General features: G+C 36.0%; 1 protein-coding gene, 1 non-coding gene and 1 pseudogene across 2 annotated transcripts; 2 read left to right on the forward strand and 1 right to left on the reverse strand.

Moving 5' to 3' along the window:
• The first annotated feature begins 438 nt into the window (after nt 1-438).
• LOC146936224 (uncharacterized) lies at nt 439-3,714 on the forward strand. Its single transcript, XM_085749167.1, has 6 exons — nt 439-765; nt 889-1,055; nt 1,160-1,501; nt 1,671-2,418; nt 2,565-2,878; nt 3,168-3,714. The coding sequence occupies exons 1-6, from the start codon at nt 439-441 to the stop codon at nt 3,712-3,714; spliced, it is 2,445 nt and encodes an 814-aa protein (XP_085605293.1).
• Nucleotides 3,715-8,978: 5,264 nt separating this feature from the next.
• On the forward strand, nt 8,979-9,085 carry LOC146936225 (small nucleolar RNA R71). The gene has a single exon (XR_015033650.1). It is a non-coding gene; the product is annotated as a small nucleolar RNA R71 (small nucleolar RNA).
• A 3,152-nt stretch (nt 9,086-12,237) lies between these two features.
• On the reverse strand, nt 12,238-13,690 carry LOC146936226 (uncharacterized; annotated as a pseudogene).
• Nucleotides 13,691-22,855: the final 9,165 nt, after the last annotated feature.

Consider the following 22,855-nt stretch of genomic DNA (forward strand, 5'->3'; position numbering starts at 1 on the left):
TAATTAATTGCCTAATTGGATAATTCATAAGGAAGCATGTTTTGCCATTAACTAGGTCACTCTTCTATTAAATTCACTTTACGGCTACACTATTACTTGGTGAGGGGTTTCAATTAATTTGAAGAAAAATTACATTCGCCCACATTATTGATTTTGATAGGATGATTGATTGTTGAGAAGACATACACTATGCATTCTTAATTAGGGTTTCTTTCGTGGTGCTACCATTGAAATTCATTCGCCCACCTCTATTAATATCAAGTAAGAATGCCCTAAACCTGTTTGATGAATTGCTCATGAATAAATAATGTTTTTTTGTCTTCCCTTTTAATAAGGAGTATTGATTTTCCCTTTCAATAAGGAGTATTGTTTTTCGCTTTTAATAAGGTGTTTTGACTTTCCCTTTCAATAAGGAGGTTTTCGTGTTTATCGGAGACAATGAGTTGCATAGCTTGGAATTGTCGTGGGCTTGGTAATCTACGAACGGTTATTGCGTTCAAAAAACTCGTACGAGATAAAAATCCCACATGTGTATTTCTCTCAGAGACTAAGAAAAAAGATTTTGAGATGAACAAGTTTAGGAATGTTCAAGGTTTATCTGGTGTTGTTGCCGTTAGTTGTTCAGGAGAAGGTAGTAGACGTGATGGCGGTCTTGCAATGTTTTGGAAGGAAGGAGTTGAAGTGGATGTATTATCTCTTTCCTCTAACCATATTGATATCTTAATTGCTATTGAGAATGGAGATGAGAAATGGAGGCTTACTAGGGTATATGGTTTTCCGGAATCTCAAATGAAGCATAAAACTTGCGAGTTAATTGACCAGTTATAATTGGTGGAAAGTACTGATAAGTGGCTTCTCATGGGGGATTTTAATCTGATTCTTTCACAGGATGAGAAGGAAGGTGGGAATTTCGGAAGCTCTCAAATGATTTCAATGTTTAGGGACACTCTTCAAAATCACAATCTTTCTGACTTAGGTTTTGAGGGTGATAAATTTACTTGGCATAATAGACAAGATGGTGTGTCTAATATCAAGGCACACACCTTGATAGGATGGTAGCTACGCCAGCCTGGTCCTCATTTTATCCTTCAGCTTCAGTGGTGCATTTAACAAGATATGCTTCAGATCATCTACCTTTGTGGTTGTGGCTTGCTTCTAGGAAGCCAAAGAAAAAACAAAATGTTCTTAAATTACAACGTTTTGAAGAATGTTGGCTACGTGATAGTGGAATTTTGGAAGCAGTGAAAGGTTCTTGGGAGGTGGTAGAGGATGCTATGTCTGACAAAATTAATCGATGTGTGAATGATCCTTCTAACTGGAGTAAGGATCGTTTTGGTGATGTTCCCAATCAGATAAAAATTGTTCAAAAGAAACTAGACGATCTTAATAAGCAAACCCAGCATGAGGGGGTGATGTCAGAAATTCGACGAGTTGAGGCTAGATTGAATGACTTAGTGGAAAGTGAAGAAATTTGGTGGGCTCAGAGGTCTCGTGCTTTGTGGTTAAAGCATGGAGATAAAAATACAAAAAAAATTTCATCAAAAATCTTCTCAGAGAAAATATAGAAATTGGGTGGAATCTATATGTGACGATTACGGGGAAAAATTTGATGATGAGGAAGACATTGCCAGAGTTTTTAATAATTTCTTTCAAGATCTTTTCTCTACAAGTCACCCAGAAAGAATTATTGAAGCTGTGCAAGTGGTCAAAGATAGATTGTCGGATGCTATGCGTAACATATTGGAAGCTGAGTTCATAGAAAATGAGGTTTTCCTAGCCGCTAAAAATTTAAAGCCTCATGCTGCCCCGGGGCCGAACGAAATGCCTGCTTTATTTTATCAACAATTTTGGAGTATAGTTGGTAAAGATGTGACTTCTTTTGCTTTGAAGATTCTCAATGGTGGTGGAAATCCGAGCAACATTAATTATACATATATTTGTCTTATTCCAAAAAAGAAGAAGCCGAAGGTGCCATGTGTTTTTCGACTTATTTCTCTTTGCAATGTCATTTTAAAAATAATTACAAAAACAATTGCAAATAAGTTGAAATTGATTCTTCCGGATATCATTGGAAAATTCCAAAGTGCTTTTGTGCCGGGACATTTAATTATTGATAATGCCTTACTAGCCTTTGAATCTTTCCATTATATGAGGAAAAAAAGAAAAGGCAAGAAGGGGTGTGTGGCGTTAAAGCTAGATATGTCAAAAGCATATGATTGTATCGAGTGGAATTTTTTGATTGAGGTGCTTCAGTCTATGGGTTTTTCTCAGAAATGGCAGAACTTGATTTTCAATTGTATTTCCACTGTTTCTTTCTCTGTGTTGTTGAATGGAAGTCCTTGTCAGAAGTTTTATCCTCAACGAGGTCTCCGTCAAGGGGACCCTTTATCTCCTTACCTATTTATCATATGTGCTGAGGTTTTTTCTGGGCTTCTTAATAAAGCACAAGCAGAAAAACGCCTTCATGGAATTCAAATAGCTAGAGGAGCTCCAAAAATTAATCATTTATTTTTTTTGCAGATGATAGCCTCATTTTCTGTAGGGATTCTTTTCAAGATTCTCAGACCATTCAAGAAATTCTTAATACTTACCAATCTGCTTCTGGTCAACTTATTAATTTGGACAAATCTGATATCTCTTTTAGCCGAAATGTACCTGATGATCGTAAAATTTTGTTCCACGGTTGGATGCAAATTAAGGTTGTTGAGTGTCATTCAAAGTATCTAGGGCTGCCTGCTTTTGTTGGTAGGTCTAAGAAACAGGTTTTCAATTTTGTCCAAGATAGGGTGTGGAAGAAGTTGAAAGGTTGGAAAGAAAAATTTCTATCAACTGCTGAGAGAGAAGTTTTAATTAAATCAGTGGTTCAAGCTATTACTACGTATGTAATGAGTTGTTTTCTACTTCTGATGGGTTTATGTGAGCATATTGAAAGTATAATTAGTAAGTTTTGATGGGGTAGCAATCAAGGTGAACGTAAAATCCATTGGATTAAATGGGAGACATTATGTAAGGAAAAAAAGAAAGGTAGAATAGGCTTTCGAACATTTCATGAGTTCAACCTTGCACTGTTGTCTAAACAAGGTTGGCGTATTATGCACAACGTTCACCTAGAAGCAATTTGCAAGCACGAGTGGATGTTATTGATTCTCACAATGTTTGAAAGCCAGGTATTTTCCTAGAAGCAATTTCTTGAAAGCTTCAACTGGTTACTGCCCAAGTTATACATGGAGATGTATTTTCCAAGCACGAGTGGATGTTATTGAGAAAGCTGGTATTTGGAGAGTAGGAGACGGTCGTCTAATTAATGTATGGGAGGATAATTGGCTTCCTTACCAAAATGGACACAAGATTTGGTCCCCTAAACCCCCTAATTGTGATATTAGTTTTGTTTCAAATCTCATTCACCATGATATTCGATGTTGGAATGCTCTTTTAATTATTAAAAATTTTCTTCTTTTTGAGGCTCAACAAATTCTTCAAATGCCAATTTCTTTCTCTCAATTGCAAGATGAATTTGTGTGGGGTACTTCACGGTCAGCTACTTTTTCTGTGAAGAGTTCATATCATTTCTTAAAGGCAAGGCGTGAAGCAGATGGCTCACATAGCTCAATGCAGGACAATAATCACCAAGTGTGGAAAAAATTATGGAAAATAAAAAGTATTCCAAAACACATCACTTTTCTTGGAGGATTCTACATGAAAAACTACCAGTAAAAAATGATTTGTTTAAAAGAGGAATAATTAGCGATCCATTGTGTGTTCTTTGTAGGGAACACAATGAGACAATTTCACACCTCTTTATGGAGTGTCATTGGTCAAAGCAAATATGGTTTGCTTCCTCTTTAGGTGTGGTATTTAATTCGCATGATTCTAGGTATGTTCCTTTTCATAAGTGGTTAGAGGAAAATATTATTGATGTTGATGAGGATATTATAGTCCATGTTCTGGTCTTGTGTTATGAGATATGGTGTGCTATAAATAAGAAATGTTTTGAGGGGACTGATGTTGATGTGGCTGCCACTATTCAAAAGGCACAAAGATCTATTGTGAATTTTAAGAGTGCTAGTAAGGTGTTGGTGGAGACACTAAGTGGAGGCCCAATTTTGCCAATATCTGATGTTCATTGGACACCTCCTTTTAGTGGTTTCTATAAAATAAAATCAAATCTTTATAAAACTAAACTAAATAAAGCATTAAAATAGACTAATTAATGACTCATCAAACTCCCCCACACTTGAATATTTGCTTGTCCTCAAGCAAAAGGCAATGGACATAACAGCAACTAAAAGGATTAATTATGGCAATGCAATTGAAAACACAAGTCTCTTTGAAGGTTTTGTTTCAAGTACACTAATCATAATTTCAAACATTCCTCGTGAACCTATTCAACCCAACATCAAGTCTCAAGTGAGTGTGTGTGTGCAGTCCAACCTTTTTCTTGCTCCTGTATAAGACAGATATTATGAGGAACAGGTTCTATCCTTAATGCTAAAGTAACCGAGAAAAGTCCTTTCTTCATTTCATATAAGAGTGATGGGAATTTAAGTTAAAATTGAATTAAATTAACAATTAAGCACAAGGGGCTGCAGATGCTTAGGGGTTATCTATCCTCATAGGAAGTCTTTTTGGATGTAATTGTCCTTTCCCCCTAGATTCAAAATCACCCTAAGCAGTGCTGCAAAATTTTCTTTTATTTCATCTCCGCGTAGGAAGTCTTTTTGGATGTAATTGTCCTTTCCCCCTAGCATTGATGAATTTATGTTTCTTTAAGTTCAAATTAGGGAGTCACCACCACAATTAGGAAGTTAGGGATTGTCCTTTCCCCCACATGTTGGTGCCATTCTCCCGCCCCATTTAACTTTAACAATTAAGAATATAACAATAAGGCACAATTGATTATTTTCCCACACAAACTTATACTACTTTTACTCTAAAGACTTTAAAGGGTCAAAGTTAACACTAAAGATAGAACGTGCTCCTTAAAATACCTACTCATACTTTTTCTCAAAGATTGCAACCGGGTGCTTTTCTCATTGGAGAATTTTTCACAATAAAACAAGATATGGGTATAGCAAGAACACAAGAAACACAAGAAATCATTTTTATGTACAAGAAACAACCTTTAAAGAAGAGACAAAACAAAAAAATTTATGCCATATTTTACATTAAAAACAAGCTACTTATCATGCCTTTTGCTATAAAAACAAAACAAAAGAAGAAAGTTCAAGGGAGTTTGGACACTACACTTAGGGGAAGCATTGTCCTCAATTATTCAAAGAAAAAGAAATTAAAAAGAGAAGAAGAAGAAGGAGAAGTAGAAGAAGAAGGAGTAGAAGAGATAGATAGAGAGAGTAGGAGAAAGAGAGAAGAGAGAAGGGAAGAGAGGAAGAGGAAAGCTCACATTTTCTCATTGAGGTCCATAGGGAGGACCTTGGAGATTGAATTGGTGTATCATCCTTCAGAGCATTTGATTTTTTTCTTCCGACAAGCGGTTACCCCTTTGGACTTCATTTCTTAGCCCTAAGAGTTCTACACCTTGCCTTTGTTGCTTGGTGCTTATCCTCTCGACCTCGGTTTGCATCCATGCCCATCTTTGATCGTCATTTAGCTCTCCGGCTTCATGGTCATGGTGCTCTCCCTCATGGTGCAAGTTTGCACCTTCTCCTTCATCATGGTGCTCATGTACCTGTTCATTATCAACATACAACAAATTTTCCTCCACCTCGGTGTTAGTCCGAGATGGGTTAGGAAGCAAAAAAAGAATAGGTACATTGAGTTTAAGGGCATATTGCATGGGTGGATGATGTGTAATGAATTTCATAGAGATTAGTGTCTCTATGTTAAGCCTATTGTTGCCCTCAATTTGATTTATCCCCTCCTCCTCACTTACTCTAAACTTCCTAGCAATGAATGTGATAACCCCCCCGACCACTATGTCAGCTACAAGATTAGGCTTAGTTCCTATTGAGGCAAGGTAGTCAAGCATGTAAAAACAAGTATTCACGGGATTATTGTGAAGCATAGCCCAAAGCATAAAGAGTTCATCCGTCCTACATGTTCCTACTTCCTTCCTACCCTAAATGGTACAAGCCATTACCCTTTGAAGGTACCTAAGGACTGGGTTATGAATGTTACTAGCCTTATTGGAACGTCAAACATATTGATTTAAACCGGTGATGCATTTCCAAAAGCTAGCAGGGTCATAGTCGTCCGGCTTTAGAGCTTGATTCCAAGAGTCATGTATGAACCCCGCATTTGCGAAGCCCATTTCATTGCAAAAGTTTTCAAGGGACATCTCGTAATCAATATTCAAAAGCCGGAAGGAAACTCTATGATCGGGGTCATCTAAATTCAACTTATCTTTCTTGAATTGAATAGAACTTAAAAACTCATAAGTAAAATTCTCACATCCCCTCATAGGTCTAAGCATCTCACCCCATCCTAATCTATGCAGCAATTCAAAAGCATTGTCCCTAATCTCTAAGACATTCATAGTATGAGAATTAGGGTATCTACAAGGATGCAAAGGTTTAGTGATAAGAACTTTATACCTTTCTTTTTGGTTGCTATCATTGAAGGTGATGCCATGATTCTTAGCCGGTGCTCTTTTCTTTTGTGGAGGTCCTCCGAAAGAACTTGCTGGCTCCTTGCCACTTCTCCTTGAAGCCATTGAACCTTGACCTTGGGTTGACCTTAAGTTTTGGGTGAAGGTTAGGGTTGGGAAGAGTTTGTGTGGAAAAAGTTGGTTTAGGGTTGGGGATGATGTTTTACAAAGGCTTATGGGTTTAGAAGTAGAGATTGGTCAAGATTTTGTGGTTTTTGGGTTAGGGTTTATGGAGATAAGGGTTTGGTGAATTATGGATTTGAATGGATGAAAGTTGTTTTTGATTGGTGGTTTGTGTTTGGAATTGATTTGGTGAAAGAATTGTGTGAATTGGTGGAGTTTTGAGTGAGATATGAAGGTTTGAAATTGGGTGGTTATGGAGGTTTAGAGAGAAGTTTGAAAGATGAAAGAGGGTTGTGTTTGAGAATGAGGAAGAAGGAAAGAAATTTTTGTGTTATAGTAGGCTAGAAATCGGGCACGGCCGTGCCACCTATTGGCACGGGCCGTGCCAATTTACTGGAGTTTTGGCTTGAACATCTGCCACGGCCGTGCCAACCTTAGCACGGGCCGTGCCAACCTTCTGGACATAGGGGGTTCAAAATTTTCAACTTTTCTTGAATCACGCTCGGACAATTACCTACAAAACACTTAAAACAAAGGAAAACAAACAAAATAAAGCAAATAAATGCGTGGGTTGCCTCCCACGAAGCTCTCTTTTAGTGTCATTAGCTTGACGGTTAGAAAGGGTCCTTAGAATGGATCAAAGATATCATATTGTGTAGATGACGCTATAAAACGTTCTTTCACAACATGATCTTTAAGCATGCAACAAGAGTAAAGAGCGGGACCTTTCATAACGTTTTCCAACTCAAAGCCGACCATTGTATCACTCACTTGAAAGACAATCCTACCAAGTTTAACATCTATGAGAGCTCCCGCAGTGGCGAGGAAAGGTCTACCTAGGATTATAGGGACGTCTTCGTCCTCCTTAATGTCAATGACTATAAAATCAGTCGGGATGTATATCCCTTCTATCTTAACAGGTATGTCCTCAACAAATCCTATTGGTTTCATGGTAGAACGATCAACTAACTTCAATTCTATCTCGGTAGGTTTCAACTCTCCTATTCCCATCCATTTAAAGAGGGACAAAGGTAACAAACTAACGCTAGCTCCTAAGTCACACAAGGCATTGTCAACGGTCTCACTCCCAATCATACAAGGTATGGCAAAACTACCTGGATCTCTAAGCTTAGGGGGTGTCTTTTGGATGATTGCACTAGTGTCCTTAGCCAAAGTTATTGTCTCACTATGCTCTATAGCCCTTTTCTTTGAAAAAATTTCCTTTAAAAACTTGGCATATAGAGGCATCCTAGACAAAGCTTCCGCAAGGGGGATTTTTATGCAAATTCTTTTAAGGATGTTGACAAACTTATTAAATTGACCCTCTAATTTAAGTTTAGCAATATTTAATGGGGAAGGAGCTTGGGTCTTATCAAGTGGTTTCTCACTCTCTATCACAGTTTTCTCACCTAAAAGCTTGACATTTTCTTTCTCGATGTTTTGAACCTTAGCAATAGTATCTCCTAACTTACTACCCTCAAAAGATATGACATTAACATGAGCTTTAGGGTTGGCTTCGGTTTGACCAGGAAAGACTCCCGGTGCTTGAGAAAGAGTGGACACTTGTTGGGCTATTTGGGAGATTTGTGTTTCAAGCATTTTAGAATGAGTAGAGATAGAATCAACCTTGGTATTGAGTTTGGAAAGAGAATCGTTCAGAAATCCGGTTTGGTTTTTAAGTTCTTGAAGTTGTTTATTTTGGTTGGCAATAGAATTTTCCAACAAAATTTCCAAATTGGATTTTTGACCGAATCTCTGGTTGTTTGCATAACCAGGTGGTGCTACTTATCCATAGGGATTTTGATTTTTGTAAAAATTTTGATTTTGTCTCATCCCTTGGTTGTATTGAGCATAATTCATTTGCTCAACACCATTAATAGCACTACCTAGTTGGCAATCAACACCTACATGACCAGTTATACCACAGATTTCACAAGAAGAAGGAGTAGAAGCAGAATTGATGGCACTAACGTTGAATTTTTCAAATTTTTCCGTTAATGCATCAATTTTAGAAGCAAGGTGATCATAGTTAGAGACTTCATACATACCTACCTCCTTTTTGGAGGTTGAAGAACTAGTGATGGCTCTCTCGTCGGTCCATTTGTAATGATTCTGAGCCATGTCTTCAATCAAGGCGTATGCCTCCGTGTAGTTCTTGTTCATTAGAGCTCCACCTGCAGCTGCATCAACAGACATCTTAGTGGTATAAGATAGGCCATTATAAAAGGTGTGGACTATGAGCCAACTCTCTAGACCATGGTGGGGACAAAGTCTAAGCATTTCTTTGAAACGCTCCCACGCATCGTAGAGAGATTCCCCATCTTTTTGATTGAACCGAGTAATTTGGTCCCTAAGTTTAGCAGTTTTGGATGGGGGAAAGAATCGGGCAAGGAATGCTTGCCTCATTTGATCCCATGAAGTAATGCAACCGACTTCGAGGGAATGAAACCAAGCGCTAGCTCTATCCCTCAAGGAAAAGGGAAAGAGATGAAGTCTTACGACCTCTTGGTTCTCCTTCATGGTTCCACTAATTCGTAGGAAAACGGAGATGTGAAGATTGGGATCCTCGGTGGGGGATCCTGAAAATTGGTTTTGTTGCACCAAGTTAAGTAGGGCAGGCTTAATTTTGAAATTGTCATCCTCAATCGTTGGGTACACAATAATAGCTTGTGGCTCAGCCGTAGGCGTCGTTGCATACTCTTTGAGAGTGCGATTAGCCATGGTGGTATTATTTTGTGCCGCTCTCCTCCTTCTATGTAAGAATCTTTCGATCTCGGGTATGGATACCGCTCGATTTCTAGTTCTTCGCATAAAAGGTTGAGAACCCAAGAAGTTAACGATAACAGAAAAATAAAAAGTTAAAAATAAAAATAAAAAAAGAAAAGAAGAAGAAGAGAGAAATCTAATCACTAAAGAAAAGTTAATTAAATTAGTTAACTCCCCGGCAACGGCGCCAAAAACTTGATAGAACCAAACCGCAAGTGCACAGTCTATAGAAGTAATAATAGTAGTAAGAAGAGTATCGTTCCGCTAGGGAGTTGTTCAATTTAATTAACTTAAAAAGAATGATTAGAGGAGAAGAAAGTTTGTAAAAAGGAGGTTTGATTGCTGAAGGTAAATAACAATAATAATAAAGAGCCTTGGGATTATTGGTTTGTCATAATAACAAATCTTTCACTAGACAAGACTTTAACTTCTAATTCTATGGTTTACACTGTAATTTCTTAAGACCGGTTTCCCTTTAGCCCCTCACCTTTCCGATGAAAGTCCGGTGAGAGTTTACTTCTAGTAACCAAGCCTATTTCGCTGACTTGATTACTAAAGGATGCTTATAAGGATTGAAACTACTTGTGTCTCAATAATTGCAAAGACTATTTCGCTGCCTTTGCAATTATTGTCTAGATTCACTTGTTCCAACATCAAAGCTCCGCTCTCGCTTTATGAATTGATGTTTGGGATGATGGATTAACAATTATCAAACCTACCACTTTCGCTTCTACAGTTTGATAATGGTTAATCCACGTTAAAACGGTGAATCTAAATTAGAAATTACGGTTACATAGAATTAGGGTTAAAGCTTGGTTTGTTAGGATTATATCATTAGACTTTCCCAACAATCCCAAGACAAAGAAGTCTACTCACTCGTGTTCATCGTAGACATGGGGGAAGAAGAGAGAAAACAATAAATTGCGAGAAAGAAATAAAAGAAAGGAACTTTATTGAAATAATAATACTGAAATATTCTAAGCAAAGGTGAATGTTTATGGTGGAGAGCTACTCTATTTATAGCTTTACAATTGACTTAAAAACTAAGCAACTAAAAGGGTAAATCAGTAAAGCTGCAACAGGGTAACTTGGGCTTGAAGAAAAGCAGCAAAAGTAGCTTTGGAGGGTGGCACGGCCGTGCCACATGTTGGCACTGGCCGTGCCAAGCTTCTGACTTGATAGAGACTTATTTTTGTCTCGTATTTTCGTATTTTTGTACTGTATTTGCTCCAGTCCTCTTTCTTTTGCTCCAAGACACCTTCCACCATATATTCGTTCCTAAAATATAATAAAAAGCAATTTAAAGTAAAATATTCAAGAAGGAAATAAATATGCAATAAAATAAAATAAAATCTTTATAAAACTAAACTAAATAAAGCATTAAAATAGACTAATTAATGACTCATCACTCATTATTTAGTTAAATATGCTCTTAAGAATTTAGATTGCATATGGGTCGAAGAAACTCCGCCTTGTATTTCTGTAGTCTTGGCATTTGATTTATTGCCAGACTTTCGTTAATGAAATTGTTTTCAACGTCAAAAAAAAAATTATACGCATTAGCGTAACAAAAAAACTGACAGACAGACATAAAATATTACTCTAAACGCTAATGTGTGTGTATATATATTTGCGAGGTTGAAGAAAGAAAATAAAAATATTTGTGAGGTTGTGTTGATTAAATGATATTCCCTAAAAAAAATGATTAAAGATATTGAAATTAAATATATAAGTGACAAAAAAATAATAAAATTCCTTAAAAAAAGATATTAAAATTAAATGGACCCTCCTTCAAAAAAAATTAAATGGACCGGTTTAAAAAATTAAATTAAATTAAATGGAAGAAAAAAGCAAATTGAAATATAATATTAAAAAATAAAATAAAAGGTTGCCGACGTGAGTTGAAGAGAGGTACTTGTGTAATAAATTGTCGAGAAGTAGTTTTTTGAATTAGCATTCAACAACTTTTGGTCAAAGCTCATTCCATTCAATTTTATACATTATAAAAAAAGTAAAAGGTACTTTATTGATATTGTTTTTGGCCTAGCTTCTCCTTAAAAATGTAGAGAAGCTGAAAAAAATCGGGTCAAACGGTACATTATAACTCTTATAAAAGATCTTCTAGATTTGACAATTTTGGCGAAAATCTATTTATAGTTTTTTTTTTTTAAGAAAATCTATTTATTTTTCATTTATTTTTTAAATAAGAAAATCTATTTATTGTAAACAGCGATACCAAAATACTTTTATTTTTTAGATTTAAAAATTTCAAACACAATGCATAGACTGTTATTTTTTGAAAGAATCAGAATTTTTTTTGAAAAAAATAATTATGAATATAGTCAGAAGTTTTATTGATACGAAGATCGAAAATGAATTAAGTTTCAATAAGACCGTGTGCTCCCTAAAAAAAAACCTGTGTTTTTTTTTTGTGTTCGGGGTTCGAACCCGGATCTTGCATATATTATGTGTTGCGCTTATTAACTGAGTTAAATTCACAGAGACAATACGATCGTGTGTTTTTTTTTAAGCAAAAAGAGGTGCAGATGGTGAATCAACTGCAACACCCTAGAAATATATAGATAAAAGAAACAAGAACAAAAGGAGAAGGGGGACATAAACCAAAACCTTCTCAAACAAAGAAAAAGCAAAACAAGAAAAACAAAGCAAGATAGAAAATAAAAAGCTTAAAAAAAAAAAAAAGATAGCAAGGAGAGAAACAAAACCCAAAGATGGAACTCAAATCAATTTGGAGGTCTGCCCCTAGAATGAGTGTTATGAACCTGAAAATGTTTCTGCACCTTTTTTTTCTTAGACTTAGACACCTCAATAAAAGGCTCTTCTTTAGCAACAGAACAGTTCTTCAAGTAGTTGATAACTGCCTCTCTTTCTTCCTCATCAACATAAACCCGAGGCACACTTGTACAAGCATCATTGCCTTTCAAATATGGTCGCAAAATCTCCAAGTCATGAGCAATGTTAGGATTTAAAACCTCTTTAGAAACCATGACAATGGAAGAACCTAAACCATACCAAGCTGGGTCTTGATTATAGTCTAAGTTTGTCACAGTCTAAGTTTGTCACAGCGTCACTCCAAGGACCAACGATGTGCATATCAGGAAATTCGTTGCTCTATTGGTCTACAACTTTTATTTCAGTCATAGCTTCAACAGGTGTTGATTGAACCTGAATTGCCCCCAACAGAAGTGCTAGAATATAGTTCTTCCTCAAGGTTTATAACATCACCCACCAACACATTAGTTGTTACTTCCTTAGACCTCATTATGTCACGAATAATAGGATCTTCATCAACCACAGTATTACTACAGCCTTGCACATGCCTTTTTGGGACATTCTTAACAAGATTATCCTTAGTGGACAACTTTTCACGAGCAATTTTGTTGGCAGGATTTTTTTTACAATGATCCGTTGAATGACAAATAGAATTACAAGTGAAACAAAAGTATGGAGGATGCTCATACTCAATCTCAATGTTAAAAGAAAAATTATCTCTTTCAACACACAAAGTATCAGGAATAAATCCAGCAAAATTGATATCTACTAGAACACGAGCATAGTGACCAAATGAATTGTTTCTAGTATTCTCATCAATTATTATAGGGGTACCAATAGCCCCAGCAATCTCAAAAAGGATTCTATCTTGCCAATATTCCAGTGGAAGATAATGAAAATGTACCCATACCTGACTATTGGTTTAAGTCTGATTAAAGGAAGTAAAATCCGGAGTCCAGCGCGATAAGCATAACACTCCTGACTTTAAGTTCCAAGCGCCATTTGACCAGACACTTCTAAGATCATCAGCAGATGAGAATCGAAATTCAAAAAAACCCTACCCATAGGAATCATCTTCCATTGATCAAGAGGTTTCAACAAATGCGAGAGTTTAGCGCGTAAGTTTTTAGATGATAAAGGCTTATCCCCTTTAGACAACACTAATCTACCATGGAGGTAATGCTTGCAGTTATCTAGACGAGATTGGTAAACATCCTCCGAAATTTTGATTGAAAGGGAATTACCTTTCGAACAAGGTTTCGGGAGATCAGACAAAGGAACCTTCACTTTGTTGAGAAGAGCCTGTGCAAAACTTCGAGTTGAAACAGGCTTCTGCGTAGGCTTCGGCGTATGTGAGATCATGCAAGGACAAGGACATACGAATTGTGCCGTAAGAGCAGACATAGCAGACCTTCGAAACCTACGAAACAGAAACATCAATCTGCAAACTGTGACTATATGCCTTGACAGGAATACTTTGGTTTTGATGATTGACAAAAGAAGTCCTAGAAGAACAAAGATGCAAAAAGCGGAAAAGAAGATTCAAGCTTTCAAGTCTTGAATTTTATTTTTATTTGTATTAGGACTTTATGTAAGTAGTAGAAAAAGCTCTCATGAAAATAAATCACACACTCACAATGATTTTCATCTAAAGTGATTTTACATGAAAATATTTTTTGCATGAAAAGTCATATTTTATTTTGGAATTTGCATAATTATTTTGAACATAAAAAGAACTTTATTATGCATTTGATTTGAACTCTATTTTGGGAATAACATGACTACAATGATTTATGTCTTTATGATAACAAGTTGACCGAGTTATAATACATTGTGTCATTTGGCAAAAAATCATTTTCATGCCGTTGGAAACATTTTGTTATGTCTTAATGGATTTAAAAGATTCAACCTATTATTCAATTACAAACAACGGCTAGTTGTTTTATGTTAAATGACAATGACTATTTTCATTAAGAGTCCAACGGCTGAATTTTTTTTCAACGCATCTCATATCATTTTTGACTATAAATAGGTGCATTGTTTTAGGTCTTGGAACAACTCATATTTTCACTAAACATTGTCAAAAATATTATTCATCACTCTCATTATTTATACACTTGCTAATTTATTTTCTTGAGAGCTATTTTATACTTGTTTTATCTTGGTTTTTCGGGTGTCAAACATTGATTAAGTTTGAACCTTTTTAACCTTTGATATCTCATTTTTTCTTGGGAAGGGGAAAATAAGAAAAACCCTTGAGAATCGAGGTCCGGGAGTTGTTTTCGCTACGGGAAGGTGTTAGACACCCATAACAACTATAATATCCTATAGGAACCGTCTTTACTTTCTACGCACGCGCTTTATTTTTAAATGCTATTTGAAAGTGTTATTTACACCTAAGGGTTTGCTAGGTTAAGAATTGGAGGGAGAAGAATGTGTTTGAATTTTTTGTTTTATTGGACTTGGAGAAGTTTTGACTTCTTGCCTACATACCCTTTTAAGGGATCAAACTCCATGTAGTTCTCTTCCAAAAAATGTTTTAGTTTTCGTTGGTTGATTTTAATTTTGAAAATGGAATTTTGAAGAACAAGAGAGAGAGGCCTCAAGGGCATAAGATTTGGAAAATGTGAGGTGGAATTAGTTATTTTGCAAAAAAAAAGAGTCTAAATATGATTAAAATTCATTAAAGTTTTTTGCTTAAGAAAATAAAGGGAAATTCAATGGGATTTTGATCCCAAGGTTTCTTTGGAAAATTATTTGAGTGAAGTTGTTCATGTTTTTTGGAAAAGAGGATTTTCCTAAGTATTGTGATTCCTAAACATACATCTAAAACATACATTCCCTAAGCATACATCTAAAGTATCCATGTGATGTGTGTGCATGTGCCGGTGCTTGTGTCGGTGTACATCATTAGAGTCCATTGTCCTTTACATATGCCCTAGTTTACATTCTATGGTCTTGCAAGAAATTAAAAGCATAAGGTAAAGTACAAAAATCCCTAAGTTTTTTACATGCTAAGTCTTGGCATGAAAATTAAAGTGCAAGAAATAAAACTAAAGCTAAAGAATGAAATATGCTTATGGAATGTATGAGACATGAAATGAAAGGGGTTAGTAGCACCAAATATAATGAAGAAACAATAAGGCAAGAAAATACTAAACAAAGGCAAGAACACAAAGATAAAGTGTTAAAGCATACTAGAAATTAATCACAATGCTTCAAAATGCACATGACTCATAATTTCCCCATTATGACAATTTTAAAATGAGTTTCAATGCAGCCAAGATGTGAGAATTAGAGGTTCATGCTCAAGTTACAAAATTGTGATTCATCTCTAGATATATTTAACATTTTATTTTCTCAAACAATCATTAATTTGCCTTGTAAAGCAAGTAACTAATCACACATATTCACATACATCAAGAAACACATCCAAACAGTGACAAATCCATCACCAATTCACACATTACAAATCACAAACATACACCAAAAATTGGCATCAAAATTATGCACATTTTCACAAGTTTTTAACATAAAATTCAAGAAATAAAGCAAAACACAACACATTATTTTTTATCCATTTTTAACATGTCAAAAATATCCTAAGAAACAAGTCTCAAGTGTCAAAAATAGTTGCAAAAGAGTTCACAAGGTCTGTAGAAGTTTTTAACAAGATTTTTAACAAAAATGTAAAAAGAATTGAATTAACAAAGAGCAAATTATTTTCATGTATTTTCATCAATATTAATATGTAAAACACATCAAAATTCATTGAAAATAACAAGAAAATATTGAACAAAATTTTTAGGAATTTTTATCAAAGTTTTTTAGGCAAAGGTGGTGCAAACAGCAAGAAACAGTGTGAGAATAGCACAAACATAGCAAGAAAACGAAATCCAGTCAAACAGAGGTCCAGGCCCAAGATCCTGTATGGGTCTGGACTATCCAAACGCGTCAGGAGCGTTGGATTGATCCAGATCCTCCTAACCCTAGATCTAACGGTGACGAGGCAACCTAGAGGCTTATATAAGCCTCTCTCCAACGTTTCCTTCATTTTCCCTTCTCCTTTCTCTCTCTAACTTCTCTCCTAGTGAGAGAAGCTCTGCAATCTCTCTTCTTCTCCGATCACCTTCACCGCTGGTTTCTGGAATGAAACGGCTGGAGAAGATGAAGATTCATCGGAATCTTCATCGTCACCGCCGTGAATTCCAAATTCCGGCGAGACCTTGACAACTCCGATCTACATGGATCTAAACCCTAACTTGCTCTATTTTTCATGCTGATTACGAATATGAACTTAGATTTACAAAATAAACGGTGAATCTTCGTAGATCTACATTTTAGGGTTCGGTTTTCAAATCTTTTTCAATCTTTTTCAATCTTTGAAAGAACAAGTCTTAGAACTTGTTAATCTGCTTCGATTCACCGTTTATTTGTGTTAATAGACCTTTGTTGAGCTTTTGCAATGAAAACGAAGAAGTTTTTGTGAAGTTACCTGAGTTAATCGGAGATTCGAACAAAGATTTTGCTAGAGAACTTCGTAACTGCTTCTGATTCTTCTGGTAAGTTTGAACCGAAAATAAATTGGTGTTCTTCTCTTCTTCTTCTTCACTGGTTCAAAACTTGCTTCGATTCTTTCTTTTTCTCACTTCTCTCATTGTGATCATACAAATTCGTTGAATTTGTGCTTGAATTGCATTTATTCCAGTTCGATGATGAAGATTCACCTTCGAATCTCTAAGAACTGCAATGAATTTGCTTCAATTCGATTCAATTTTTGGTTCTGGAAATTTAGGGTTTGATGAATATTCTTGGTGATTTTCTGGAACGGTTAGGGTTTTGATCTAACTGAATGGAGAGAGAAAGCTTCTTTCTGTTTCTGTGATTTGATGAGTTGGCGTGTAACGAATGGTGTTGTTGGTACTGTGCATTGATGATGTGTCGTATTTATAGCTGACATGTGTGATATCTGAACCAATAGCTTGCTGACACCTGTACTGGACTTGTTTGGCTCGGCCTTGGACTAATTTTGGACTTGGGACCTTTTTGCAAATTTTGAAAGTTAAGGGACCAATCTGCAATTAACAAAAAATGAACTGGACTGCAATTTTTTTTAGACTAAAGGACTAAAATGTAAATTGAAAAAGACTTTAAAAGGAAAATAAAATGGAAGAAAGGACCAAAGTGCAATTTTTAAAATCTTGAAGGACTGAAATGCAATTTTTTTTAAAATCTTGAAGGACTGAAATACAAATAATAATAAAATTGGAATAAAATTGGTAAATGGGAAAAAACGTAAAGTGAAACCAATAAAAAAACACAAAATGGACTAAAATGAACCAATTACATAAATGAGGTACTTCAAAGTAACCTCTCTCTGTCAAAATTTTGTGTGAAATGACCAAAATGCCCCTAGGGACTAAAATGACTCAAAATGACTCAAACACAATTTTAAAATGGTTTTTAACAGGGAATTAAAGAAAGAGTTTATACAAGCAAATTGAAAAGACTCAGAGACAATTTTTAGGGACTAAGAAAAGTTTTAACACAGGAAATGACCAAAATGCCCTTAGGGACTAAATTGGCCCAAAATGACTCAGATACAATCTTTGAAATTGATTTTAATCATGGAATTGAAACAAGGATTTATACAAACAAATTGAAAAAACTCAGAGACAATTTTCAAGGACTAGAATGAGTTTGAATGCAGGAAATGACTAAAATACCCTTTTTCATGAATTTTGCAAATAACATTGAAATGAAATGCAGAGAAATATGCAATTGATCAGAGAGAATCTTCAAATAACTTGGAATGCAAGAAAGACCCTTTGGATGGTTTAAAATGCAAGAAAACATAGACAAAGGCACAATTGAAAATTTTTCAAAACAAAGACAGTAAAACATGCAGCTAAAGCATAGTAAAATATCAGGGTAAACAATATCAAATTGGCAATCTCTCAAGAGTAATAGACACATATCAGAGATGGAAAAATATTTTGAGCAAGTATTTTTAGGTCCAAAATTAGGGTATAACAGCTGCCCCTATTTAAGTTTCTTTGTCCGGAGAGTCAAGGGACGAAGTCTTTGATTTGACGGGACGAAGATACTTAAATATTAACACTTGCACTGTTTTTGGACATAAAAATACGCTCTCATATTTGCAAAACATGAATGCCATGCAACATTTTGATTATGAATGCGAGACAAACAACTGGAATCTACAGAGCATGTCATATCACTGGGGATCTAGGTAGACATTGACAGGGTAGACAAACCAGGGGATAAAAGGTAGGTACAAGCTGTTCTTTGGATCGAACTAGCCACTTGACCATGTAATACAAACAGAAGGTGAGTATAAGCTGTTCTTTGGATCGAACTCGCTGCTTGACTGGGAATAGAAATACAAGACAGGTACAAGCTGTTCTTTGGATCGAACTTGTCACTTGACCGGGAACATAGACATATAGGCAGATACAAGCTATTCTTTGGATCGAACTTGCTACTTGATCAAAAGCACAAACAGATAGGCATGTACAAACTGTTCTTTGGATCGAACTTGCTGTTTGACCTGGAGACATAGACAAAAGGCTGATACAAGCTGTTCTTTGGATCGAACTCGCTGCTTGATCAATATCACAACATGCAGGCAGGTGCAAACTGTTCTTTGGATCGAACTTATCGTTTGACCGATAACAAAACATAAGCAGGGTACAAACTGTTCTTTGGATCGAACTTGTCGTTTGAGTGATAACAAAACATAAGCAGGGTACAAACTGTTCTTTGGATCGAACTTGTCGTTTGACCGGAAACATAGGCATATAAGCAGGTACAAGCTGTTCGTTGGATCGAACTTGTCACTTGACCAATAACAAGACATACAACAAGATACATTGAAGGTTTGAATCAAGATACAAATTGAGGGTAGACTGACATTGACTTAATTTGGAGATAGACATGACCATTATTGTTGGCCCAAAAGCAAATTGAGAGTGGATTAGCATTGATTTGAATTGAATTGAAAGTTGACATTGAAAGAGACATTGAAAGTTGAAAATAATCAGAGACATAGACATAGACATGGTATTGAATTGAGAGTTTAACAGAGACATAGACATAGGCATTGAATTGAGGCTTGAAATTGAATTGATTTGTAAGTTGAGATTGAGTTGAATTGAAATTGAGATTGGAAATGCAACATGTATGTATGGTATAACAAGATCATTAAATGTATGAGCACATAAAATGCATGATTATGCATGTATGAATGCTTGGAAATGCTTGATTGGTTTATAGTTTGGCATGAAAGCTTCACAGAGACAGATAAAACATTGGAAGATTGGGCACGTAGTGGCTCGTGCTATAACATATACACAGGAATCCTCTTTGGAGAGACCGTCGTTGAGAGACGTATCAAAACCATGGCTGAGGGCAATATCTCACATTACATATACAAAACTTGCAGAAGAGGGAACCTTGGAAGATTCCTTGATACAGGTTGCCATTGCTAGGCGTATCAGTGCTGGGTAAACATTGGATGTTTGCATCTGTGGTCAATGCTTTTCCTATCATTTTTCATTCTTTCTTTTTCATTCTTTCATTTTTCGATCCCATTTTTGCCTGAACCGCCCTTTCGGGTTTTCGATTCACCGGGAATAAATTCTTTTCATTGCCCCATTTTTGCCTGAATTGCCTTCATAGGTTGTCAATCAGCGGGGTGCTCATTTTTGCCTAAGCCGCCCTTTCGGGTTTTCGACTTAGCGAGCTTTTTCATTTCCATTTTCATTTTTTCACTTTCATTCTGTTTTTTCATTCTTGCCATTGACCACAGATCATCCTGGGGAACAACCTGCTTGTAACATGTATTGAAATAGACATTGACACTCATTTATTCATGCATGTTTCATTGGAATGTACCCTGTTGCTCAGGTTTGCTTTCAAAATAGACAGAAAGAAGATTTTTCAATTTTCAAAGATGTTTGTTTCAGATATTGACATTATCAAAATAGAAAGAAAATATTTTGTACATAGCATTGAAAATAGAAAGAAAGTAGAGTTTCAAACAAAAGCACAGGCTCAAATTGATGTAGTAGAGTGGAAGTCAGCCAAAGACATAACTCCACGGATTTACAAAGCTTGGAAAATGGTAATTTTATTGGTTGGTGGTACATTGAACACGATGACCGCTACATTTCATAGAAATTATGAATTCACAAGTACAGAAATTTCTGATGAAGACGATCATTGACAACTGCAGATGCCCCAAGGGGTGATGGTGATTTGCCAGACATAGTTACTTGTCTTTCATTATCAATCTCATTTTTGCATGAACCGCCCTTTCGGGTTTTCGGCTCATCAAGACGCTCATTTTTGCCTGAATTGCGTACAATCTCAGCGAGCTTTTTCATATTATTTTTTTTGTCCCTAACTTTTGCCTGGATCGCCCTTTCGGGTTTTCGATCCACCGGGAAGCGCATTTTTGCCTAGGCCGCCCTTTCGGGTTTTCGACCTACCACGCTATTCTTTTCATATTTTTAGACAAAGTATTTCTTGACTATATCGGCATTTACAGGATTCGGAAGTTCAACACCATTCATGTGTGTAAGGATCAAAGCACCACCAGAGAAAGCCTTCTTGACAACATAAGGTCCTTCATAGTTAGGTGTCCACTTGCCCCTTGGGTCGGGTTGCTGGCTTATCCTCCTTTTCAATACAAGTTCGCCTTCCTTGAATTCACGAGGCCGGACTTTCTTGTCAAAAGCATTCTTCATTCGCACTTGATACAACTGTCCATGAGCCATAGCGTCCATGCGTTTCTCTTCAATCAAGTTCAACTGGTCATACCGACTTTGACACCATTCGGCCTCAGTTAATTTTGCTTCCATGATCACTCGAAGAGACGGAATTTCCACTTCCAGAGGGAGAACTGCTTCCATACCATATACCAGAGAGAAAGGAGTTGCCCCGGTTGAACTACGCACTGTAGTACGGTAACCATGCAAGGCAAAAGGGAGCATCTCATGCCAGTCTTTGTAAGTAGTGACCATCTTCTGAACAATCTTCTTGATATTCTTGTTAGCGGCCTCAACTGCACCATTCATCTGAGGTCTATAAGGAGAAGAGTTGTGATGTTTGTTATACCCTAATTTTGGACCTAAAAATACTAGCTCAATTCTTCTTTTCTTGCATTTCAAGTCATTTGAATTTGTCCTTGATCAATTGCACCTTCCTCTGCATCTTATTTCAATGTTATTTGCAAAATTCATGAAAAGGGTATTTTAGTCATTTCCTGCATTCAAATTCATTTTAGTCCTTGAAAATTGTTTGTGTCTTTTCATTTGATTTGTATAAGTCCTTGTTTCACTCTCATGTTAAAATCCATTTCAAAAAATTACATTTGAAGTCATTTTGAGTCAGTTTAGCCCCTAGGGGCATTTTAGTCATTTCCTATGCTAAAATTTCTTTCAATCTTTGAAAAGTTGTCCCTGAGTCCTTTCAATTGGTTTGAATGAATTTTTTTTTAATTCCATGTTAAAATCCATTTCAAAAATCACATTTGAAGTCTTTGAGTCAGTTTAGCCCCTAGGGGCATTTTAGTCATTTCCTGTGTTAAAATTCCTTTTAATCCCTAAAAAATTGTCTCTGAGTCTTTTAATTTGCTTGTATAAATTCTTGCTTTAATTCCCTGTTAAAAAATTATTTTAAAATTGCATTTGAGTCATTTCGAGTCATTTTAGTCCCTAAGGGCATTTTGGTCATTTCACATGAAATTTTGACGGAGAAAGGTTACTTTGAAGTACTTCATTTCAGTAATTGGTTCATTTTAGTCCGTTTTGTTATTTTTAATCGTTTCACTTTACGTTAATTTTCAAAATTACTTTTTTTATGCAACTTTAGTTAATTTTGCATTTTAGTCCTCAAGTTGTTAAAATTGCATTGTAATTCATTTTTGTCCAAGAAGTTAGTTACGCCACATGTCCTACTCCTATTGGTCCAAAAATTCACACATCACCTATATAATGGGTCCCATGGTCAAAGAGTCAACACACTAATCATTTTTCACAAATACACAAAAATCACAAAAAATCAATTTTCTTTTCCCTCTTTCTTCTCCAAATCGCAAGCACCTCCATCACCATCATAACCAACTTTTTCCACCACCTCTAACCTCCATAACAAACTCTTTCCACCACCTCTAACCACCCTAACTAACTTCTACCACCACAACTTCATCTCTAACCTCTCTCCAACCACCACAATCTTCTTCATCCACCATTAAAATTCACCACTAACTCCATAACCACCACAACCTTCATCTCTAACAAACTACAACCACCACAATTAACCTCAAACCTCCACAAATCCATTACCAAATTCAAGGATTCATCCAAAATATTCATCAACACAAACCTTCAATTCCACAAAAATCACATCCATGAACAACAATCTTCAATTAATTCCATTGTGACCGAATTCAACAACGACGAACCAGAATCGGACGAAGGAAAAGAATACAATCGAAGCAAAGGAAGAAGAAAAACAGCACCTAATCCGAATACATAAGAAGAATCC

Source organism: Medicago sativa, chromosome 3, assembly GCF_051527215.1.
Source record: "Medicago sativa cultivar Bolivia chromosome 3, Bolivia_mono, whole genome shotgun sequence".
NCBI classification, from domain to species: Eukaryota; Viridiplantae; Streptophyta; class Magnoliopsida; order Fabales; family Fabaceae; genus Medicago; species Medicago sativa.

Bases quoted from the DNA above. Each gene is read 5' to 3' on its own strand.
- LOC146936224 (XM_085749167.1), top strand. From the start codon at position 439: ATGAGTTGCATAGCTTGGAATTGTCGTGGGCTTGGTAATCTACGAACG. The intron at 766-888 runs GTATATGGTTTT...ATTCTTTCACAG, and splicing joins AGAAATGGAGGCTTACTAGG to GATGAGAAGGAAGGTGGGAA. The intron at 1,056-1,159 runs GTAGCTACGCCA...GCTTGCTTCTAG, and splicing joins GCACACACCTTGATAGGATG to GAAGCCAAAGAAAAAACAAA.